Source organism: Monodon monoceros, unplaced genomic scaffold, assembly GCF_005190385.1.
Source record: "Monodon monoceros isolate NGI ecotype Baffin Bay Population unplaced genomic scaffold, NGI_Narwhal_1 Super_Scaffold_3, whole genome shotgun sequence".
NCBI lineage: Eukaryota > Metazoa > Chordata > Mammalia > Artiodactyla > Monodontidae > Monodon > Monodon monoceros.
In genome coordinates this window covers 8,125,463-8,146,047 of record NW_021703780.1, presented here as the reverse complement: position 1 = coordinate 8,146,047, position 20,585 = coordinate 8,125,463, and the positions used below count along the sequence as shown (strand labels likewise).

The window sequence follows — 20,585 nt, the reverse complement described above, 5'->3', positions numbered from 1 at the left end:
TTTTTCTTATGCAACTAGGATGTTTCATGCAGTGGGGTCCCGAGGAGAAGGATGTGTCCCCCTTGTCCAAATGGAGGCTGGAGCAGGCCTTCTTTATAAATTTCTATTCAGCAGAGGTGTTCAGATTTCATCAAGAGGAATTCTTACTCTCTGTGGGCCCAAGAGCCCGTGTGAAAACCTTGAATTTTAAGTTTGTAAATGGATATTCAGAGGTGGAGTACCACTTGATGGCTCAGCTGTTAGAAGCTCAATAAAGTGAGTCATGGAGAATAATTATAGTTGTGGAAGAGAGGTGTTGGCGAGAGAGGGTAAGACGAGGGCTGTGGAAAGGGTGACATCTGGGGTAAGTGTTAGGGTGAAAGTAATTATAGGCAAGTGCTATCCAGTAGAAATATAATGTGAGCTATGGACACAATTAAAAAATTTCCAAGAGCACACATTAATAAAATTAAAAAGAAACAAGTGAATGAACTTTAATAATACATTTTATATCAATCAATATCTACAAATATTATTTCAACTTATAATCAAAGTAAAAATTTAAAGCAATATTTAACTTTTTTTGGTATGAAGTCTTTGAAATCTGTGTGTATTTATACTGGCAGCAAGTCTTAATGTGAGTTCGCCTCATTTCCAGTGTGCCATAGGTGTATGTGGCTGGTGGCTATGGTAGTGAGCAATGCAGTTACAGACAATGAGACCTGGAAGTCCAGCCACTCAAGTTTGCATGGGAGAATTTGAGGAACTCTTAGGGGACCGTAACTTCCCAGCCTCCAAAATGCTGCATAACTAGTATTGACCTACAATATAATAGTTCCAACACTGTTTCAATTGTACTTGTCATTTCTAACATTATTTCTGTGATATAAATTAAAGTCTGGATATAAAAAGTATTCTTAGAGATGGATTGAATAAATTCTCCTAATGAACCAGAAATTAGTAAATGGGGAGAGAGAACATTTTATATCTCAAAAGTAATTCAGAGTGGAAGGAGCTTTAGATGGAAAAGCCAGGAATGATTTATTATCCTGACAAAACCAGCCAGACATGGACATAGGTAGGGGTTATACCACCTCCATTCTGGAACATAATCAACATTAAAAAAATTATTTGATGAATCTCTACCTAAACCCACCCTGCTCACCTGCCTTTGGGAGAGCCTCAAAAAAAAATTCAACTGCAAATGAGATGTGCAATTTTATGGTCTGTGAACAAGGAATAATATTTGAAATCCCTGAATTTAGAAACTGTTAGGTATTGTAGAACACAGTGCTTCTTGCTAATACAATAAAAAAGAACATTTATATCATCTGCCAATGTGATGACTTAAGTAACAGAGTAACTACATCGTTCCCCACAATATTATTACAGTGAGCACAAATTCTCATCCTATAAGTAAATATCAAACACATTTCCACCTTTTTCATCCTATAAGTAAGTATCCAATACACTCCTACCTTTTAGATGCTTTAAAAAAAAAAGTAATGGTAAGTAATGGCAGAATACCAATGCTACTTTATTTACCCAAATTATTTCATAAAAATGTAAAATTGTTGGATAGATAACGATTTAAATTATGAAGGAAATGTCTAGGAGAGGGATTTTCTAACAACAAACTTTGGAATAAAAAGACTTCAAATTTGTGATGGATTGAGCCTCTTAGTAGAGGAAAAATGTGATTGAAATAAATACACACTGATCTTTAGGAACAAGCAAAATAAGGAACTACTGATTTTAAGATCACTTGGAGGGTACCCTCAAATCCCTCCTGAACACTCCAGTGTTAAAGCATTCTTAGAAGCTTATTTGTCTAAAGGTTCCCCAGAGAAATGGCAGTGTGCTACAGAGCTGACACTGTACGTTGGTATCAGTCATTTTTACAAGGTGTGAATGAGAAAAAACACAATGAAAGTCTCAGTCCTTCCTGCTTCCCGCCGGGTCTCTTCCACACGCTCTGCCTCTGCTCCTCCCTTCTAAAGAAAGTCGCCTAGGCTCTGCTCAAGACCTCCTTTCCATTCCTATTGCCTTTAATTTGTAGGTGGACGCTTAGCAAAAGCATTCAATCCCCTGTTTTGTAAATTTCAGGAGGAATAGCTTACTTGTGATGATTTTTGGCCGCACGTCCTCTGCTCCATCTTGCCCGGAACTCAGACTGCTTCTCTGATCCCAGCTCATCCACTTCGCTCACTGCCAGCCATGGCCTGGCCTGATGATGACTCGCCTGATGAGGAAGGGAGATTCAGAATTACAGCACTTGAAAAGGGAGAGCGGCAGAGAACCCACAACTAATTAGAATTTCAAAAGACAAAGGAATTGACTTAGGTTCTAAACATAGCAAGGGCTTGAGGGCTGGGTAGGTCGAAAGGGTGTATTTAATAATCTGAATATATGACATAGTGGCACTAAAAGTAGTGAATGACTGAATTCTAAATGACAGTAAAATGAAGCGTGGGACACATGTGAGAAGGAGCCATGGAAAGGCTTTAGATAAGAAATAAGTAATCATGGAGGTGCATAGCAAAACAGCTCAAATGATGGTGAGTGATTTCATTGCACTTGGGAAGTTTTTTCCTTTTAATCTCTAATTTTCAGAGGTTATTTCAAGTGTTCTTTCCATCCTTGCTTCCCTCACCCAAAATCCTAGGGGAGAGCATTTGATTGACCACGCTTAGGTCACTTGCCAGCTCCTTGGCTTTGTCACAGGTAGGGGAAGTAGGTTCTGTCAGCTCTTCCTGGCTTCTGTCATTGGAGACAGGAACATGGAGTTACTGAACCATCAAGACTATACACACTGGGAACTAGGAAATTGTGATGCTATTAGGGAGGGGAAATGGATGCACGACAGCAAAACAAATCAACCAGACACACATCTGATAAATGTTCCGTACAGTTCCTCAGTCTTGGACTATTTCCTCATCATATCCTATTGTTCATAACATCAGTACAATTAAAAAATGGAAGTGGTATATGTGTGATTAGTTGGATATAAAATTTATACAATATTTTGCTTAGGAGTTTTATATATATATATATATAATCCCAAAATACTTTATGTATTTGTCCATTTCCTCTTCCTCATTTACTGAAACCGTGTTGATCAAACATCTATTTCCCAAGCACTATGTTAGATACAGGAGATGCAAAAGTGAACACAAAAGACATGGTCGTTCTCTGTGTCATGAAGCATGTTACGCCAGCAAAGTCACACTGAGGGCAACTCTTGAGATTTTAGTTGATTAATCCAGATTAAACAGGCACTCTCAAAAAAGCAATGTTTTCTCATTCAAGATTTTTACATCAATTTCATAAATAACATTTCTCAGATTGAATGACTCTAGAAGTATGGGTAAATCAGGAAAAAATTGTGTGTGTGTGTGTGTGTGTGTGTGTGTACCATATGAACATAACTGTGATCTCAGTTTAGTTGATTAAACTGTGTTCAGCCTAGGACTGAGCATGTCTGAGGATTTGTGGTTTAAGGTGGCCTAAAATGAACATAAGTTTTTAGTGAAAAAAACCTATAAAAATTTAGGTTTTCTGATGCTTCAGTGATGTGGTCAGTATTTTAGCAGCTGCACAGAATTTTTTTTTTTTTTTAAAAACCTAGTTCCCTTTAAATATTGGGTGACATTTACAAAAATACTTCCTGGCCATCAGAATAAGTTACACTGATGCAGTGAAATTCCATATTCAATTTAAACTTTGCTAAGCTCTCTTTACCTGCAGTCTGACTGGTTCATTTGTTGCATTTCCATTTTGAAAAAAGACTAAGAATGTTCCTGGCAAAGGACTAATTCTAAGGAAAGAGACAGACACATGATCTTGATCTCATTCGAAGACTCAGGGCCAGAGAAGAAAACTAGTTTTGAGTACAGTCTGGTGTTTGCCAATCATATAGTCCCATGGTGTAGTCCTCGGGCGTTTATTCCTGGGTCTTGGGGAGAGGGGTTTGGAATAAAAACTGGGATCTCTGTCAGTCGCTGGGGACCTAGGAGCTCTACCTGCTAACCTGTGTGACATGGAGGGAAGCCATGTGGGTAGAGATGACGTGTATCCCTCCAGTTGGCATTGCCAGTGGAACATGGGATGGACAGAGGCGTGAGTTCCAAGGTTTGATCAGAACCTGAGAAGATGTTGGATAGAACTTGGGATAACCTATAATGGGTACCAGCAGGAATCAGTATTGGAAGTGACAGTGGTCACTTGAGGTGGCCCCAGCAGCAGCTGTGGGATTGACAGGAAGTGCTTTGCCTGCCGCTCTGTGGGGTGGAGATGCCACCACCGATTTCATGATGGATGTGGTCTGACGACCACAGTGTAGAAACCTTGACAGCAGGCAGCAAAGCAGAAGCCTCAGCCTTAGAGAATGAAAATGGCAGATGTTCCAAAAGAAGCTGAGAGGAATGAGTTTCAGCGTCTGTGATCAAAGGACTTAGATTCTCTCCAAAGAAATGAGGGGTGGTTTGAATTAAGGGTAGGAGATCATAATAGTTGTGCCTGAGCTAGAGAAATCCTAAATTAGGGTTGTAATCGTGACCCTAAATCTATCTTCAGATTGGTGTGGCCATTAGAAGTACACATGCACAAAAATTTATAATAAAAATGACATGTAAGTGTACATGTTAAGTGCATAATTCAAATTGTCAGAGCAAATATGTGATGAGAATTGTTTTTCCCCCTAGTGCACATAGCCTAGATTATTTCAGAAGTGATATTGTATAAAACTGTTTATATTGTTCTCATTTGCCCCTTAAGATGGAAAAAGGGCGTTATATGAAATATATAGTACATTTAAAAATATTTTTTGATTTGGGACATTTCAAATATTATTAAGAAAAAGAAAAGTATAGGAAAATCATTTGCTTTAGGTTTATGAACTGACCTGGGTTTGTGTTTTAAGATACCGTTTGGCTCCCAAGTGATTTGAACCGCTTTCATTGACTTGGAAGCCTAAAAATATACACTCAGGAAAGCATCCTTCCTACAGTAATAAAGAAATATTTTATGTAGATACAAGATGGGTGAAATATTTGGTCAGTTTATACAGATCAATTTAAGTTTACTGTCCTACCCCATCCCCTCCTTTTTTTTTTTCCCAAATGGAGTACCAGAGTTCTAGAATAATATTTGTCCCATTGGGAAAGGAGCATTTTAATCAAATATTTGAGTTTTGGGAATTTCAACAGCATAAGAAAAGTTTAATTAGTTTTCTTCTCAGAAGGAACTGCCCACCTCCAGGTAATCACACAGATTTGCGCAGGAAATCAGCAGAATGTCTACTGATGTTGTCTTTTCCTGTTTCTGTTAATGCTAAAATTGAAACCATGGGTAACAGTTTACCAGCTGTTGAGCGCAGTCATTTTTCTATCTTCTCTTCAAATTTTTGTGAAACCCCCAATGTACGACTCTTCGTAAAATAATATTTTATAAAATCTGTCATAAGTCGTTGGTTGGGGAAATAATTTTTATAAGAATTATTTTAATATTCAGAGATACTACTTTATGATTCCAGTTCATTGATGATAGATTCATACATTGAAACCACTGGATTTGTTTATGTGCCAGTAAAGTTTATGTGCCTTCAAAATAGAAATGTGAGCACAGGAATCTGTATAGTGGTAAAAAGTATGGTTAAGAATCTTAGAATCATAGAAATGCTAGAAGTAGAGATCATATAGCTGATATTACAGAAGTCCAGTGAGTCTCCTAATATAAACAGCTACACAGTAAAAGAACTGAGAGAAAGACTTGTTTTCTGATACATTAGTGATGCAATCAGTCTCTTAGCAGTTGGACAGGTTACTAAATTGTTTACCTATACCTCCTAAATATCTGGTAAAATTTTCATTTTTTTTTCATGTCTTTATTGGAGTGTAATTGCTTTACATTGTTGTGTTAGTTTCTGCTGTATAACAAAGTGAATCAGCTATACATACACTTATATCCCCATATCCCCTCCCTCTTGCGTCTCCCTCCCACCCTGCCTATCCCACCCCTCTAGGTGGGTGAAATTTTCTAAAAGATTTTTTTTTTTTTTGCTTCCAGAATAAGTTGCACTATATCAATGAAATTCTGCATAATTTCCAAGTTTACAAGGCCACCATGTTGACTGGAGTTCAATAGTTGCATTTCCATTTTAAGAACAATTTTACTAGAAAAGCTTCTTATGATCTTACATAAACTTTTCATGACCTTATACATGTTTTTAGCATACGTTAGTCCTTAATCTCCAAAAAATTCCATTTAGAGTTTCTTTCAAATATTTTTTGTTTTCTATTAAAGAGATTTAATAGAAAATAAGATTTTCCTTAGCCTTCATCAGATTGATTGACCAAAAACCTTATAAAAAAAGACCCATGGGAAGACCTGAACCCTTTGCTTTATGAGATAGAGTTTAGTTGTCTATAAGTTACCAGATTTTTAAAGAGAAAGTATTATTAATCAATATTGTTTAAACTAAATCTAATAATCCAATATATTGATTGCTTTCATACTGAAGTGTGCTACAGTGTGATGAAAAATATTACTACCTGAATGAACCCTTAAGTACAATACATGAATATAAGTAATCATAGATGCAGGGGGGAAGACATAGTTATTAAATGAATGAGGGCACAATCAGAAATATTAGGGGGTGACTGATGTCTAATATCAGGTCCTTCCTAATTGAAAGGCAGTATTCTAAACTGTATACATAAATTTATGGACAAGTAGGACAATGGTGCCTGGCTTCAACTAGAAAGAAAAAAACACACCTACTTTGGTATTGCTTTTGTAGGACTTTTAAATATGAATAAAAAACAATATATTTATACTTAACCTTTGAATTATCATTATTACTTAAGTAATGGAAAGATCTTCCTGTTTAGAAGTTAGGTGCTTAGGGACCCGCTTTAACTCCAAGGATTTGAGGTCCGGAGGAACACATGATGCATTAATGCCTTGGGGTGCGTCAGATGAGCCCTGCAGCAATTACGCACTTGACAGCACTCCAGTGGTTTGAAAGTTAAAATGCCTGGTAATTTACCACGAGGGAGGGCCTTAGGGGAAGAAAGAATATGGCTCAATTAATTAGTACTTGTTAGCAAACTTCGACTATTACCCTATTTAGATTTTCAAATCACTGATATCTCAAATACCCACAAGATTTGGAAAAGAAGTAAGAGTAAGCAGTGGAGAAAGCTAATTTGTCCAACAGAGCACCAGTTTTTGAATGTAGTGTAAGCAGTGGAGCCATTTTCACAGGTTAGCCTTTCTATAAAGAAGAAAACGGAACTGGTATCCATTTGCTGTTTTTAACTCTGTGGTTAAAACCTCATGCCTTTCAGTTTGAGTTTCTGGGTAAGATGAATACTCTTGATGACTACCTAGGGATTCCTATGAAAATCTAATAGAAATAAATTAATTTTGAGAGTTATCTGGAGCTTTATGATGGGTGTTGGTTTTCTATTTAATCACTATATCTCCTAAGTGGCTATTGTAGGTATTTAAAAAAATTAATGATTCTTAAAGATTATCTGGTTGTTTTCAGGGTATTATTCAAATACTTTGCAAATTATTGTCTTTGTTCTAAAGGCTTTTCAATCAAATCTCTCATGCATTCATGGTATGGAAACATTGCCTTCAAATAATATCTACACAAAATATAATTATTTTCAATACTTTTAGCTCATGTTCCCCCTTATTTCTGTTCTAATTGCTTTGACTAAAATTTCTAAGAGAATATTGGGTAATAATATTGATAGTGAACATCTAAGTCATAGTTTGAGTTTTCATCACTAGGTTTTTTTTTTTTTAGTTTGTTTGGGGTTTGTTGTAGTTTTGTTTTGATACTTAGTATAATAAATTTTGGTTTAAGGTAATCATTCTTTGGTTTAAGTTAATTGTCATATTAAAAAGTAGCCTTGTATCTTTTGTTGCCATTAATTTAAAAAATGTTTGTAAATCAATCTTATAAAAATAGTATTTGAGTGGATTTAGTAAGATAGAGCATGTTTGAGTTTGACATAATTCCCACTAACTTGCCATTTATTACAACCTCTTGATTTTCACATTTCTGTTTCATACACATATATAAAGTGCCTGAACATTTAAACCTGAGACCTTGGTATTAGATTTTCAAAGTGGGGAAAGTAGAAAGTTTTCCCAAATTTATTTATAAAGTTCATGGGAATCAAATTTAATTATAGATCTCTAGGCTTCAAGCCTTTAAAAGGAATAACGTTCAGGAGAATATCCTAGTTTGTAAAATTTTCGTGCACGGCTGTAATCGTAGAATGTAACTTGTTTAGTTATTTAGTTTACATGCAGGCCTTGTGTTTATTTAACTTACAGAATATTATAAAAAACATGATGATTGGTGATAAAAAGCTGAGTTGAAGCAGGTGGAGTCACAGGAAGAGGACAAGAATGGAACCAATAAACCAATCCAAAAATGGATAGAGGCATTCAGAGCTTCTCTCTCTGGAGCTAATGGGGCTGATTTGAAAGGAAGTGGTTGCCTCGTTGAGTAAAGATGCTTCCCATGATTCACACTAACCTTCCTCTGGTGGGCAATTTCATTCTCACTATTATAGCCCCCAAGGAACTGCATGGGTGCACACTGGAGAATTTCCTGACCAAAGTTCACGTACGGTGTAATTTAAGTAAAAGCCCTGATTACATTCCATGCTGCTCTGAGTTAAAGGGTAGGAAAACCTGATATCTGTGGAAGGGCAGAGGCAAGTACATGCGCCTTCCTCCCCCAATCAGTAAAAATAGCCCAAGAAATGCACTAACTGAGGCTGATTCTAAACATTGTACAGCTAATTCTAGGAAGTTACAAACAAAAGTAGAGTATTGAGAGTATAAAGACCAATTTACTGATTTATTAATTTGTGTATCATGCCCAATTGCTTCAATGTAGAACCATAGATATATGTATATATGCAATTGTCAGATTATTCATCTGAATGTAACGGGCAGTTAAATGTCGGCCACATTAAAACCTGTTGTATGTATGTTGCTAAATGCCCTTCTTTGAATTTCTCAGTGGGTCTGTTAATTTTCCTGTGAGATGATTTTAGATATATCCAAAAGCATATTCTGAATGATTAGGGCACTTTTAGGAATTTATCCTATTAGTAACCTACTTTCTGGTAATATATACCCTCTCACTTTATTAAACCTTGACCTATCCAACGAAACACGAGCAAAGGAACTATTGTTAAGATGAAGTCTGTAGCTTCCAAACTGCTCATAGGTTCCACGTGCTCTCCCATCTTAAACTCTGCCTACTATATTCAGGTTATTGGCCCATCAAGGCAAGATACAACAATAGAAAGGAAGAATTATTTTAGTATTTAATAATAGGTTCTTATTTGATTCATGAGCTGATTTATGTTATAGCAAGAAATTGGCAAAATAGTAATGTTATAAATAATAAATTATAAATATTACCACTTCACTATCTCAGTAGTGTGAGAACATAGTGATTTAATCCTGCATGTCATTCCTAGTTTGAAACAAAGTTATATGCAAGAGATGCAGCCCCACCCCTCCCTGGGATGCCAAATCATCTTTATCTGGCTCTGTTTTTCCCCCACATCATGTAGTACCATTTCATAAACTGTAAAATATACATATTTGTTTGCTTTTATTCTTCCACTCACAGAATGTAAGCTCTGTGAGGGGAGGGGTTTTTGAATGTTTGTTTTGCTGATATATTCACATAATAAGCACTCAGTAAATATACCTTAAATAATTGAATGGATCTGAAACATCATATCCGCATAAAGTGACCCTGTACGACTTAATAATAATTTGAGCAAAAACATCAGTTAAAAACTCAACTCTGGGACCACTGAGGAAGTTTGGATTCCATTACTTACTTTATTGTAACTTTGGGGGGCAGAGAATAATTTGGGAGCATCCACTAACAAAACATGCTTCCCATGTCTTTATGCTTTTGTGTCTTTTGTCCTTTGCCTATGCTTCTCCTTCCAATAAAAATTCCTTGCCCCTTCATTTCTGATATGGCTAATTCCTAATCACATTTTAAACTTACTTCAGGTGATCTATTTCTCCAGGAAGTCCCCAGTATAGGCTAGATGCTCCTACCACACACTCCAACAGACCTCTGTCCCTTACACGATATTAAATCACGCTGGATTGAACATTAGCTTCCCTGTCCTGTCAGTGCACTGTGCTCTGAAGGCAGAGCCACTGTTTTCTGTTTGTTCTTAAAATCCAGACATAGTGTTTGGTTCCTAGAAGGACTCAATGAAACAACAAAGGGAAGGGGGTCTTGAAGGAAAAGAGAGAGGGGATGGGGAACAGAAAGGACAAGAGGAATAAAGTGTGATAAAAAGATGATAAGTTTTGGCTCATTTTAATCAAGAAACAACATCTAGACAATGGAAGGAGTTGGGTATTACAAAAAGTTTCCAAAAAAGGTTTATCTAACGAACGAATTCAGATAATAGTATGAGTACCTCTGTGTGCCAGGCACAATTCTAGGCACAGAGATTATGTTTTTACCCTCATGGAGCTTGTATTTTAGAGTAAGAGACAGACGACAGCAAGTATAATAATGCACATGTAAAACGATACACAAGGAACTGTAAAATGTAGTGTAAAATACAAATACATTGTAAAAATATATGAATCCTCTAAATACATAATGTTATAGAATTTGAGGATTTTTAAAGAGAATCAGTGGATTGTCTCTATGCTCAAGATCCCTTATAATTCTTTACTTGTAAAATGCTATTTGCCATATCCGAGAATGCAAAGTAGAAAATAAATCACTCCAGGAGTGGCGTTTATAACTTACATGTGTGTCTCAACCCACACTGAATGTAGAAGGCACACTTTGCATAGATTTTGAAACCGTATGGAGACCTTGAAGGGGCCCATCTTCCAGCTGAGTGGGGAAGCCTCAAGCCCTGAGGGGAGGTAGCGTCTGGAAGGCTCCTGGTGTGCAGGCCTCCTCTCACTCAGCTGGGCAAGACCCTCATTTCTCAACTGACAACAGGGATGAAAATGGTCTGAGAACCTACAAGCCAGATCAGCTTCTCCAGACCTGTGGTTAAAAATGACTTAACTTTGTTTATTCTCCAAGGACTTGATTCACTTGCCATTGTTTATTAATAAGTCATTTCAGTAGACAGAGGATTGGAGTTTTGTATTGGATCGGAGGAGTTTCCAGGATATGGGCACCAATAGTTGACTGATGCTGCCATGGCAATGTAATAAGGAATACACCACTATTTTTGCTTTAGTAAAGGTGAATTATTTTGCCAGCATATGAAAGGGTATACTTAGAGTATCACAGTGCTTTGTGTTAAAGGGGAAAAAAACAACAATTACTGTGAATGGGGTAGAATTACTGTGTTATTGCAGTACATAAGACTTTGATTACACACTGCCAAGATTCATATCAGCCTAGTAGTTGTTGACAGATAAAGTAACAAAAATGAAACATTTATTTTTTCTTTATTGAGATCTCAAGGGAAAGCAGATTTTCAGTTCTTACTACATTGATAGAACAGAGACTGACAGCAAAAATGTGCCGGTCCAGAAATATAAATTTTAAGCCTAGGTTCGTATCAAAATTCCATTTAGCCTTGGAGCTGCTGTTGGGATTATTTTTGATCTTAAAACAAATATATTATGGGATATCACAGTATACTTGGTATGCACAATATTAAGCCTTCCCTGTGGGCAATACTTTCAAAATTGTTGTTTTCAGTTGACGAAGCTTTATTTCTTTTGCAATGTTTGAGGCAACTTGAGGTATCGTCAGAGTAGGTGACATTTTACCGAATGCAAATTACTAGCAACAGACTGCTATACACTTCAGTCTGCAGGAAGTATGAAACTAGATTTGGAAAACTGATAACAGATCTTTTTCCTCTATTACAAAGTCATATTTGATGCTACAGTTTTGTTATCGACATAAGGACAAAAGTAAGTGGGAAATGTGAAGTGAGAATTTTGGGTTTGTGTCGTTGAGATTGTTGATGTCTTGGATAAAATTTCTGGCTAAATCATTTGTACCTTTCCTTCATGTTACTTAAGTTGACATAACAAAAGAGACCTGTGAACAGGCCCCTTATACTTTCCTTCCTTCCTTCCCTCCCTTCCTCCCTCCCTCCCTTTCTTCTTTCTTTTATTCCTTCGTCCCTCCCTCCTCCCTCTCTCTTTCTCCTTTCTTTTTACTCAGCTAGCAATTGTGGAAATTTTGCTATAGTTTCTCATAATTACGATGTTATTAAGTTGACTGGAATTCTGGACACAATGACATGATATACTTTGTGAATTATATACAAGTGGGTAAATAGAGTCATCAGTGAACTCTAAACATCATTATAATCCAATGGTGTCCATTTCTTGAGTATATCCTAGAAACAATTTGATTAAAATTTCAAATTATTCTTCTAAAGTCTACATTTGAAAATTTTCCCATTAATTTTTTTAGCAACAGACAGATAGCATGAACTTGTTTCTTGAATTACCTTTTCTGACCTTTTGCAAGATGATAATTACAAAAAAAGGGAAGCCTGGAAGACTTGTAAAAAATTAAGCTTATAAAGTAGCTAAAATGGCCCTTCTGTGCTGGTGTCGATTTCAGAATTAACATTTTGGTTCATGTGCTTCTAATAATCACTGACCCTTACTTCATGTACTTTCCACAGGAAATGAATACAGCAGAAATTACTTTGACCCACTGACGGATGAGGAAATATACCCAAGGCAGTATGGGATGGAGGTCAGCGGAGAGGGTGAGCTAGAATTAAGTATGTAATTTTTGTGTCAGAATATTCTTTTCCATTCATGAAAATGAGGTGACAAAGATCACACATGCAGTTCCATTTAGATTTTGCAGCTTACAATTTAAATGGTAAGTTTTAACCACTAACAACATGACAGGCAGCGAAGATAATTTTTGATCAAGGACAGGAAGCTGGTCAGATAGAGAAGCAGGACTTGGCTTTCATTTGATGCTGCTCTAAGCAGTTTGCTGCCATTCTAAGGCCTGTGTTATGCATATGAGGAGCATTATCACTTTACAAATGCCATCTCAGCTCTTCAAGTTTAAAATGAGCATTCTTCAGTAAAATTCATCCAACATGTGAGATTTCCATACCCAGAGACTATTGAATTCTTTCATTGAAGACATGGAATCACCATCTAAGTTCTGAACCACAGAGGTGCAGTGATATGATGGTTTCCTCTTCTCTAATGTCGATTCTAGGTGTGGTTGTAAGATAACAATTTAAAATTGCTCCTTGTGGGCCTACCACCATGCATGTTTGGTAGTTTACAAAGCACTCTAGGGTTTACAGAGGTTACTGAGATAGTGACAGTGACAAATATTACTTAGAGTCATTTGCAACCCAGAAGATCATATTTCACCGTGGGGCTCCAGACATTGTATCAGCCTCTCCATGGGAGGAACATGTCTGATGTATGTATGTATGTATGGGATGAGAACATGTTTGATGTATGTGTGTTTGTATCTGTGTTCTAATTGTATGACTGGAGTGGTCATCCAACTTGGCATAATTTATGTTCGGCTCTGTCCAATGGTAGGACATCCACATAATGACCCTTCAAACCCTCTTCTAGAACCATGTTCTTACGATGATTATTATTTTTTTTGGTAGTGACGTGACCTTGTTGCTTTACCCTTGTAAAAGGGTACAGTAGTTCTTACATTCGCTATTATACTGCAGTGGCATATATAAAAGAGTCTAAGAACACCTAAATTTGTTGTTTCTGTAGTAAAAAATATGATATATCGAAAGTAGCTAGTGCAAAACGTCATTCATTTTGATCAGATGCTTATATATTCTACGATTTGAGAAACTATAATGGCTTATTCTGAAATGATTCTTGTGTAGTAGATGTCATAATCCATTGAATATGAGATCCTTTTTATTGGAGAAGTATCACATTACAAGTGCCCTGCAACATGCATTTTAAAATCATTGTTCCAATTATCACTGATATACAAAAGGGTTTTTTTGTTTGCTTCTTTTAGAGCAAGACAGCATATTGAACAGAATTTGAGTCTATGACCTATAAAATAACTAAATAACCATGATGATCAATAATTTCTTTGTAATTACATTGCATGTCTACAAATTAACTGATGAGAAAGTTATCATAAATATGTTCTTTTAGCACCCCTACAAGTTGATAATAGAATTCTCTATGATCGATTAACAGAGCTGTTTCATGAGAATGGGCAAGGAGGATCCCAAGGTAAGAGACCAATTATTTCCAGTCTTTTATATTAACATCAGTCGTAAATTAATTGAGATGGTTTCATGCCAATGCTAGCCTGGTTTTTCTAACTATAACCATTAATTGATGACCTATGTAAAGTTTTGATGGCTGCAAATATTTAATACAGCTAAAGTTGGGGGGAGGAATTAATTATGGCCCAATTTCCTATAATTACATAGAATTTATAATCCTAAACAGCAAAAATGATTTAACAGACCTGCTATTGCAGGATCCTACCATGTCATATGGTATGTTTGGATTCACTAGTTTATGAGGCTATATGCCATTCGTTTTAAAGACTGTTTCTTAGGTTGTAAACAAATTCTTTGAGGTGAAAAAAGACAGTATAGTGTTTTCAGTCTTAGCATGAGAATTCATACTTGTGAATGTTAGGCTCCTTAGGTAAGAAATTCTTATGTGTATTAATCTAGGAACTTAAAGGTAATCCTTTAAAACCTAAGTTTCAAATTCTTAGTTTAATACATATAAATTCATGCCAGAACCACACTGGAGTTTTTACCAAAACATTAAGTGCAAGTTTCTGTATATACGTGATTTCAAATTCACAAGGAATAGTTCTATTAAGTTTTTTTCTCAGTATGCGTTTAGTTTTTCTCAATCATTTTTTCTCACTTATTCAAATAACTCCTTATGGTACTTATGAGGAGAAGGCCCTGATTATAGTTGTCTTCTAATAGTTATGGTTATTATTTATATTGAATTTATGCTTAGACTTCACCATTTGCTGTGTGACCTTGGGCCAATTTCTTAACCTTTCCTTGCTATTTCTGCCAAATGGACATATAATACCTGCCACGATGGAGTAATTATGGGGATTAAATGATTAATTATTATATCAGCAGGGATGATAAGCACATACATAGAATGATGAAGATACTGACGATTGATACTGATGATAAAAATATTAATTAAGCATTTCTTGAGTGCCTACTGGGTACCTGGTACAGTCCTAAGCACTGTTCTAAATAAGGTAGATATTAACTTATTTAAACATCATAGCAGCCCTAAAGGTTAGGTCTCATTTTTGATCCCCATTTACAGAATAGTACCCCCTAAAAATTTTATTTCCACCTAGATTCAGCACCCCTTTAGTTCTTTGTTATTAGTTTGTGTAGCCAATTTTTTATTTCTTTTTGTCTTTACGAATGAAGCAAATTTGTTTCTCAAGCCAGCTTGAGCCCTCATTCTGAGGGATCCTAATTCAGATGATGTATTAGGCAGGATTCTCCAGAGAAGCAGAATCCAATAAAACCAATAGAAAGAGAGAGAGATCTATTTTAAAATTTGGTTCTCATCTTTGTGGGAGCTGGCAACTCTGAAGTCCTTAGGGCAGACTGGCAGGCTGATTCAGGGAAGAGTAATATGAAGTTCAGGAAGGAGCTGAATTTTGCAGGGCAACAGGATGGAAACTCAGGTAAGCGTTAATGTTGCATTCTTGAGACTGAAGTTCACAGGGCAAGCCAGTAGGCCAAGAACTCAGACTGGATTTTCTCTGTTGCAGTCTTGAGACCAAATTCCTTCTGTTTGGGGAAACAGTCTTTGCTCTTAAGGCTTTCAACTGATTGCATGAGGCCCACCCACATTATGGAGAGTAATCTGCTTTTCTTGAAGTCTACTGATTTAAATGATAATCACAATATTACCTTCATGGCAACATCTAGATGGTTTTTAACCAAATAACTGGACACCATTGCCAGCCAAGCTGATATATAAAATTAAGCATCACAAGTGGTTATTTTAAATCAGTCAGGCCTCTGTATTTTTAGTATAATATCTGAGTCAGCAAATATACATTGAATACCTTTTTTGTGTGTGCTAGACATTGAATAAGGCACTTGTATGCCTAACATGTCCCTTCCATATGACAACTCGTTGCAGCTTGGAGCCCTTGAAGCCACCAGTTTGCACAGGTAGCATTTACAGGTAGCATCTAATAGGTCTTCCAGTATCATTTATGAGCTCACAAGAGTTTTATGGCATTTATAGAATAGTCAGGAACTTCACCATGTATTTCATAGAGGAGGATATAACCGAGACTTAGAAAGTTTAAAGACGTATACAAGGCAATACAGTGTACAGTGAGCAAAGAAGGAAGACCAGCAGTTCTCTGTATACTGCACCCTGCATTTCCCTCCAAAAAAGAGGCTCTCTTCCATTGGTTAAAAATGTCAAGGTTCTTGTTAAAATCCTAACATTGAAGGCATGGAAAATTCTGTATTTTACCTGCCAGTATTTTTTTAGAGACTGGAAGAGAGAGGATTACTTTATATTTACAGCATGCATCTAGCTAGATGAGTAGATACATTTTGTAGATGATGATACTGATTTCAGATGCTAGAGAGAGAAGTGAAATACACTACCATTTATATAAGTGCTGGCATTTCTATGCAAATAAACAAGGCAGGCCAAATGAAGTCCCTCTGTGTGTACAGAGCTCAGGAACTGTTCTCGGGGATCCTAACTCGGGAAATGAACCCAAGAGCTCTGGCTTCTCCTAAAACCATTCATCTCCCAAGCTGGTTTCAGCAAAACAGCAAGTACATGGTAAGATGTTGAAGTAAACAGCATGTAATACCAGTGCACGGAAAAGCACAGTATCTACACTTAAAGATGTGTTTGGTAAGAGGGAAAAAGACATTAAAGCACAGCTGTACATTGCTCACTTTGGGAATATGGCAGGATGGACAAAGTTTGTTGGCAGGTAGTTAGTTTTTAATCTTAAAACCTGGGCTTTACTGATTTCCCAGCACATCAAGCATAAATAGTTCGCTAAATTGTTGATGATGAAAAAATGAAACTTGATCCCATGTAAGAAAAAAGGTGGTTACATTACTGTGTGTTTAGTGACACACGTTTATGTTGAAGTGACAAAGAGCGAGTGGAATTCATGTGATCTTCTTGGGGTAAACAGATGAGACCATCGTGGAGGAGACTTTGGGTTCTGAAGAGCTGGTGAGTTCTGGTAAGATTCTTGGACTCTACAAAGAGGACGGTGAAGCCACCTCTGCTTACAGCGAGGAGACTGAAAGATACGCCCAGAAAGACATAATTCTGCCTGGAAGTTCTTCACTGGAACAGGTCAGCACTAAAATCTATATCAAGAAATGTAAAATAATCTCGCTTTTTAAAATAACAAGTTGAAATGTCGGTCCTGCACATCGTCTCCTGATTTTACTTAGCAGCTCACCCCTTCCTGGCTTGATCCACAACTTTCTGAGACTTTCTCCTTGTTTTTCATATACAATTTACCATGCACAGCTTATACTGTCTTACCAATATCAGTCCTAGCCCTTGCACCACTTAGTTTCACTTCACCTTTTAAAATTTCATGTTAGAGTGATAATTTCTAGCATATGATAAAGTATCTATAGTAAAACCTGAAACCAGCATAAACTTACTTGGATAAAATTAAGAAATGACTTGGACCCATTTGCATAAACACCATATAAATATGTGAATAATCTCATATTTATGAAGTCACCATTAAGGGACTTAGTTTGTGTGGTGTTGTAACTAGTTCCAACAAGGGAATCTTTAGCCTGTGGATTGTGTTGGCTTCAGAGAGATCCTTTTTGTTTCCTGCACCTATAGTTTCTATTTATGTGGAATGTAATATCATATGCTCTGGTTTACCAAAGAGGGGAAAAATATTTTTTCTATGTAGTCACCTTATCCATCTTAAATAAAAATACAAGAATCCCACAAGTCTAGGTCTGTGTGTGTGTGTGTGTGTGTGTGTGTGTGTGTGTGTGTGTGTGTGTAGTTTTTTGTGAAAGGTAAGCTGATTTAGGATAAAAAGGAAAAAAGTATATTATCAAGTGAGGAAGACTGTTCTCAGTGATGTCTTTTATAATATCAGGTCACAAGTGGAAATATTTTCCACTTCAGAATTCTGGGGAAGTTGTTTTGTTTTGGGGGAGTATTCTCTAATTTGGAGTGTGAAAATTCCATAACAGAGTTTTTTTTTTTCATTTGTGCCTCTTATATCTGAATATCTTGGACACATTAAGGTTAAATCTATTTTGAGCTTTCTTAAGTAAATGACCCTAATTAACAAGTACAGTCTTTCCTAACATAGGCACTACTCCTGTAGTGGGTTGAATTGTGTCCTCCCAAACTGCCTAATCCCTGGTAGCTGTGACTATGAACTTATTTGCAAGTAGAGTCTCTGCAGATGTAATTTAACTAAAGATCTCTAGATGAAATCATCCTGACTTTAGATGATTGGACCCTAAATCCAATGACCAGTGTCCTTAGTAGAGAAAGGAGAGAGAGATTTGAGTATCTGAGTCACAGACACACATAGTGCAGAAGCCATGTGAAGACAGAGGCAGAGATGGAGTGATGCATCTGTAGGAAAAGGAACACCAAGGACTGCCACAGTCACAGAAGATAGAAGAGAGGCACAGAGTGGATCGTTCCCTAGAGCCTCACAAAGGAACCAACCGGGACAGCAGACCTCTCACAGCAGAACTGTGAAACCATAAATTTCTGTTGTTTGAAGTCACAGAGCTTGTGATAATTTGTTACTGCAGAAGTAGGCAACAAATGCTGCTCCAAGGGTGGAGGATCCCATGAGCAAGATTACACCACCTCATGGCTATTTTAACAATGTTTTTTGTATCTTTATCAAGACAGGGCTCTCAAAAGACACTGAGGTGAAAACAAATGCATGGCTCTGTCTTTGCATATAACGCTTTCTAAACGATTATTTTCAGATGTATGTTCTGCTCCATTAACAGTTCCACATTTCCATTTATTTATTTATTTAATTTTTTTTTGTACCACGTGGTGCCATTGTATGTATTTCAATTTATCATCATGCTTTAAAGAACAGCACATGGATTCCTTTAGGATATGTAGCTTGTGGATTTTATATCCTCATCCTGTAAAAGGTAAGCTGAGGAGTGGAGAGCTCACCTGCTGTGCCCCTTGAGCTCGGTTTCTGCATCTGTAAATGGGTGGAAGTGAGATCTGCTTCAAGGCATTGTTAGCAGGATGAGATGAGCTAGCGGTCAAGAATCCAGCACAAAATAGGTGCTCATTAAACGGCGGGGCACTAGAGAGAGAAAATATTCTATGGCCCCTTCTCAGGCCAATGCTCATCATGTTCTCAGCCTCACCGTGTCAGGAAGTTCTCTGAACACCCAAGTCAGCATTCTATGTGGGAAAAAGCTTCAGATCTGGTATTAGAGCTCGTGGCTTCTCCTTGGTTTGGATATTTATGTGAACTTGAACCTCTATGTAAAATAGGGCTGAAAAATTTGAGCCTCTTCTGGTTGTGGTGGAGATTAATGAGATGTGTCCAAGTGCCTGGTAGTAAATGTTTTCCTTTTCTTATGAGTCATTTTATATACTTGTTGAGACTGTTACCTATTCTTACTTTTTATTGCTATTGTAATGGTGAACTGACACTTAGAAAAAGTCAAAGCTTTTAAATGGAGATGGGGGCTGATCCCAGCTGTGGTGAGTGCTGCTGGGTGAATCCCTTCTCTTAAACTATTTATCTATACCTGTTAATTTATATGAGGGCTGGGTTGGTTGCTTCTTGCCCCAACATTATAGGGCCTTGTTGTGGTGGTGAATACAAAAGAATCTAGATCACAAAAAGATATTAAAGGAATTTACGAAGAGGTTACCATGTGGACTGGTCTGTTAAAGGGATTACTACATGAAATCCCATCAGACATAGAGATCCTGACACTCCATATGCATCTGGGAGGGGACAAAAAAAAGAAACAAGAAAAAAATTGTGCAGAGTGAGAGAACTCTCTTAGTAAACTCTGTGACACCTTGGGGCCCCAAGCACACCTACTGTGGGACCACTTTTTTCCTCTCCAAACAGAACAAGACACAGAGAGATGAAGAATTTGCCTTCTCACTTTGCAAAAGCATTGTGTGTGCTTGTGTGTGTGTGTGTAGGTGTTGGCGGGTGTGTCACAGAGCCCAGCTGGACCAGCATCACTTCCCTCCCATGATTCTGATGTGAAACTGATGAGAAAATCACTCATGGAGTCTACCTTTAGTTAGCGGGATGTGACACTGATGTCAGTAATGCCACAATCACACCTGAAACAATAGGGAGCGTCATCCTGGGTAAGTCACCCTGGTTAAGCTCTCTTAGGTAAGTTACTCGCTGAGGACTTCCAGAAGTACTTGGAGGAGAACTTTGCATTTGGCTGAGGTCTCATGATGAAGGTGGGAGCCTGTGAAATCTGGTGACTAATGGGACCGCTTGTTATTCCACACTGATCAGTGCACATGAGGTAGGCTGGTCCTGCAACCGTGTC

At 37.2% G+C, this 20,585-nt stretch overlaps 1 protein-coding gene across 1 annotated transcript in view; it reads left to right on the top strand.

Annotated features, from left to right (window-relative positions):
- Positions 1–19,289, top strand: part of OFCC1 (orofacial cleft 1 candidate 1) — a 57,373-nt gene extending 38,084 nt beyond the window's left edge. Inside the window, 4 exon segments of the mRNA XM_029244258.1 lie at positions 12,678–12,764; positions 14,182–14,250; positions 17,207–17,377; positions 19,264–19,289. Of these exon segments, the coding sequence (XP_029100091.1) occupies positions 12,678–12,764; positions 14,182–14,250; positions 17,207–17,377; positions 19,264–19,289 (353 nt within the window).
- Positions 19,290–20,585: the final 1,296 nt, after the last annotated feature.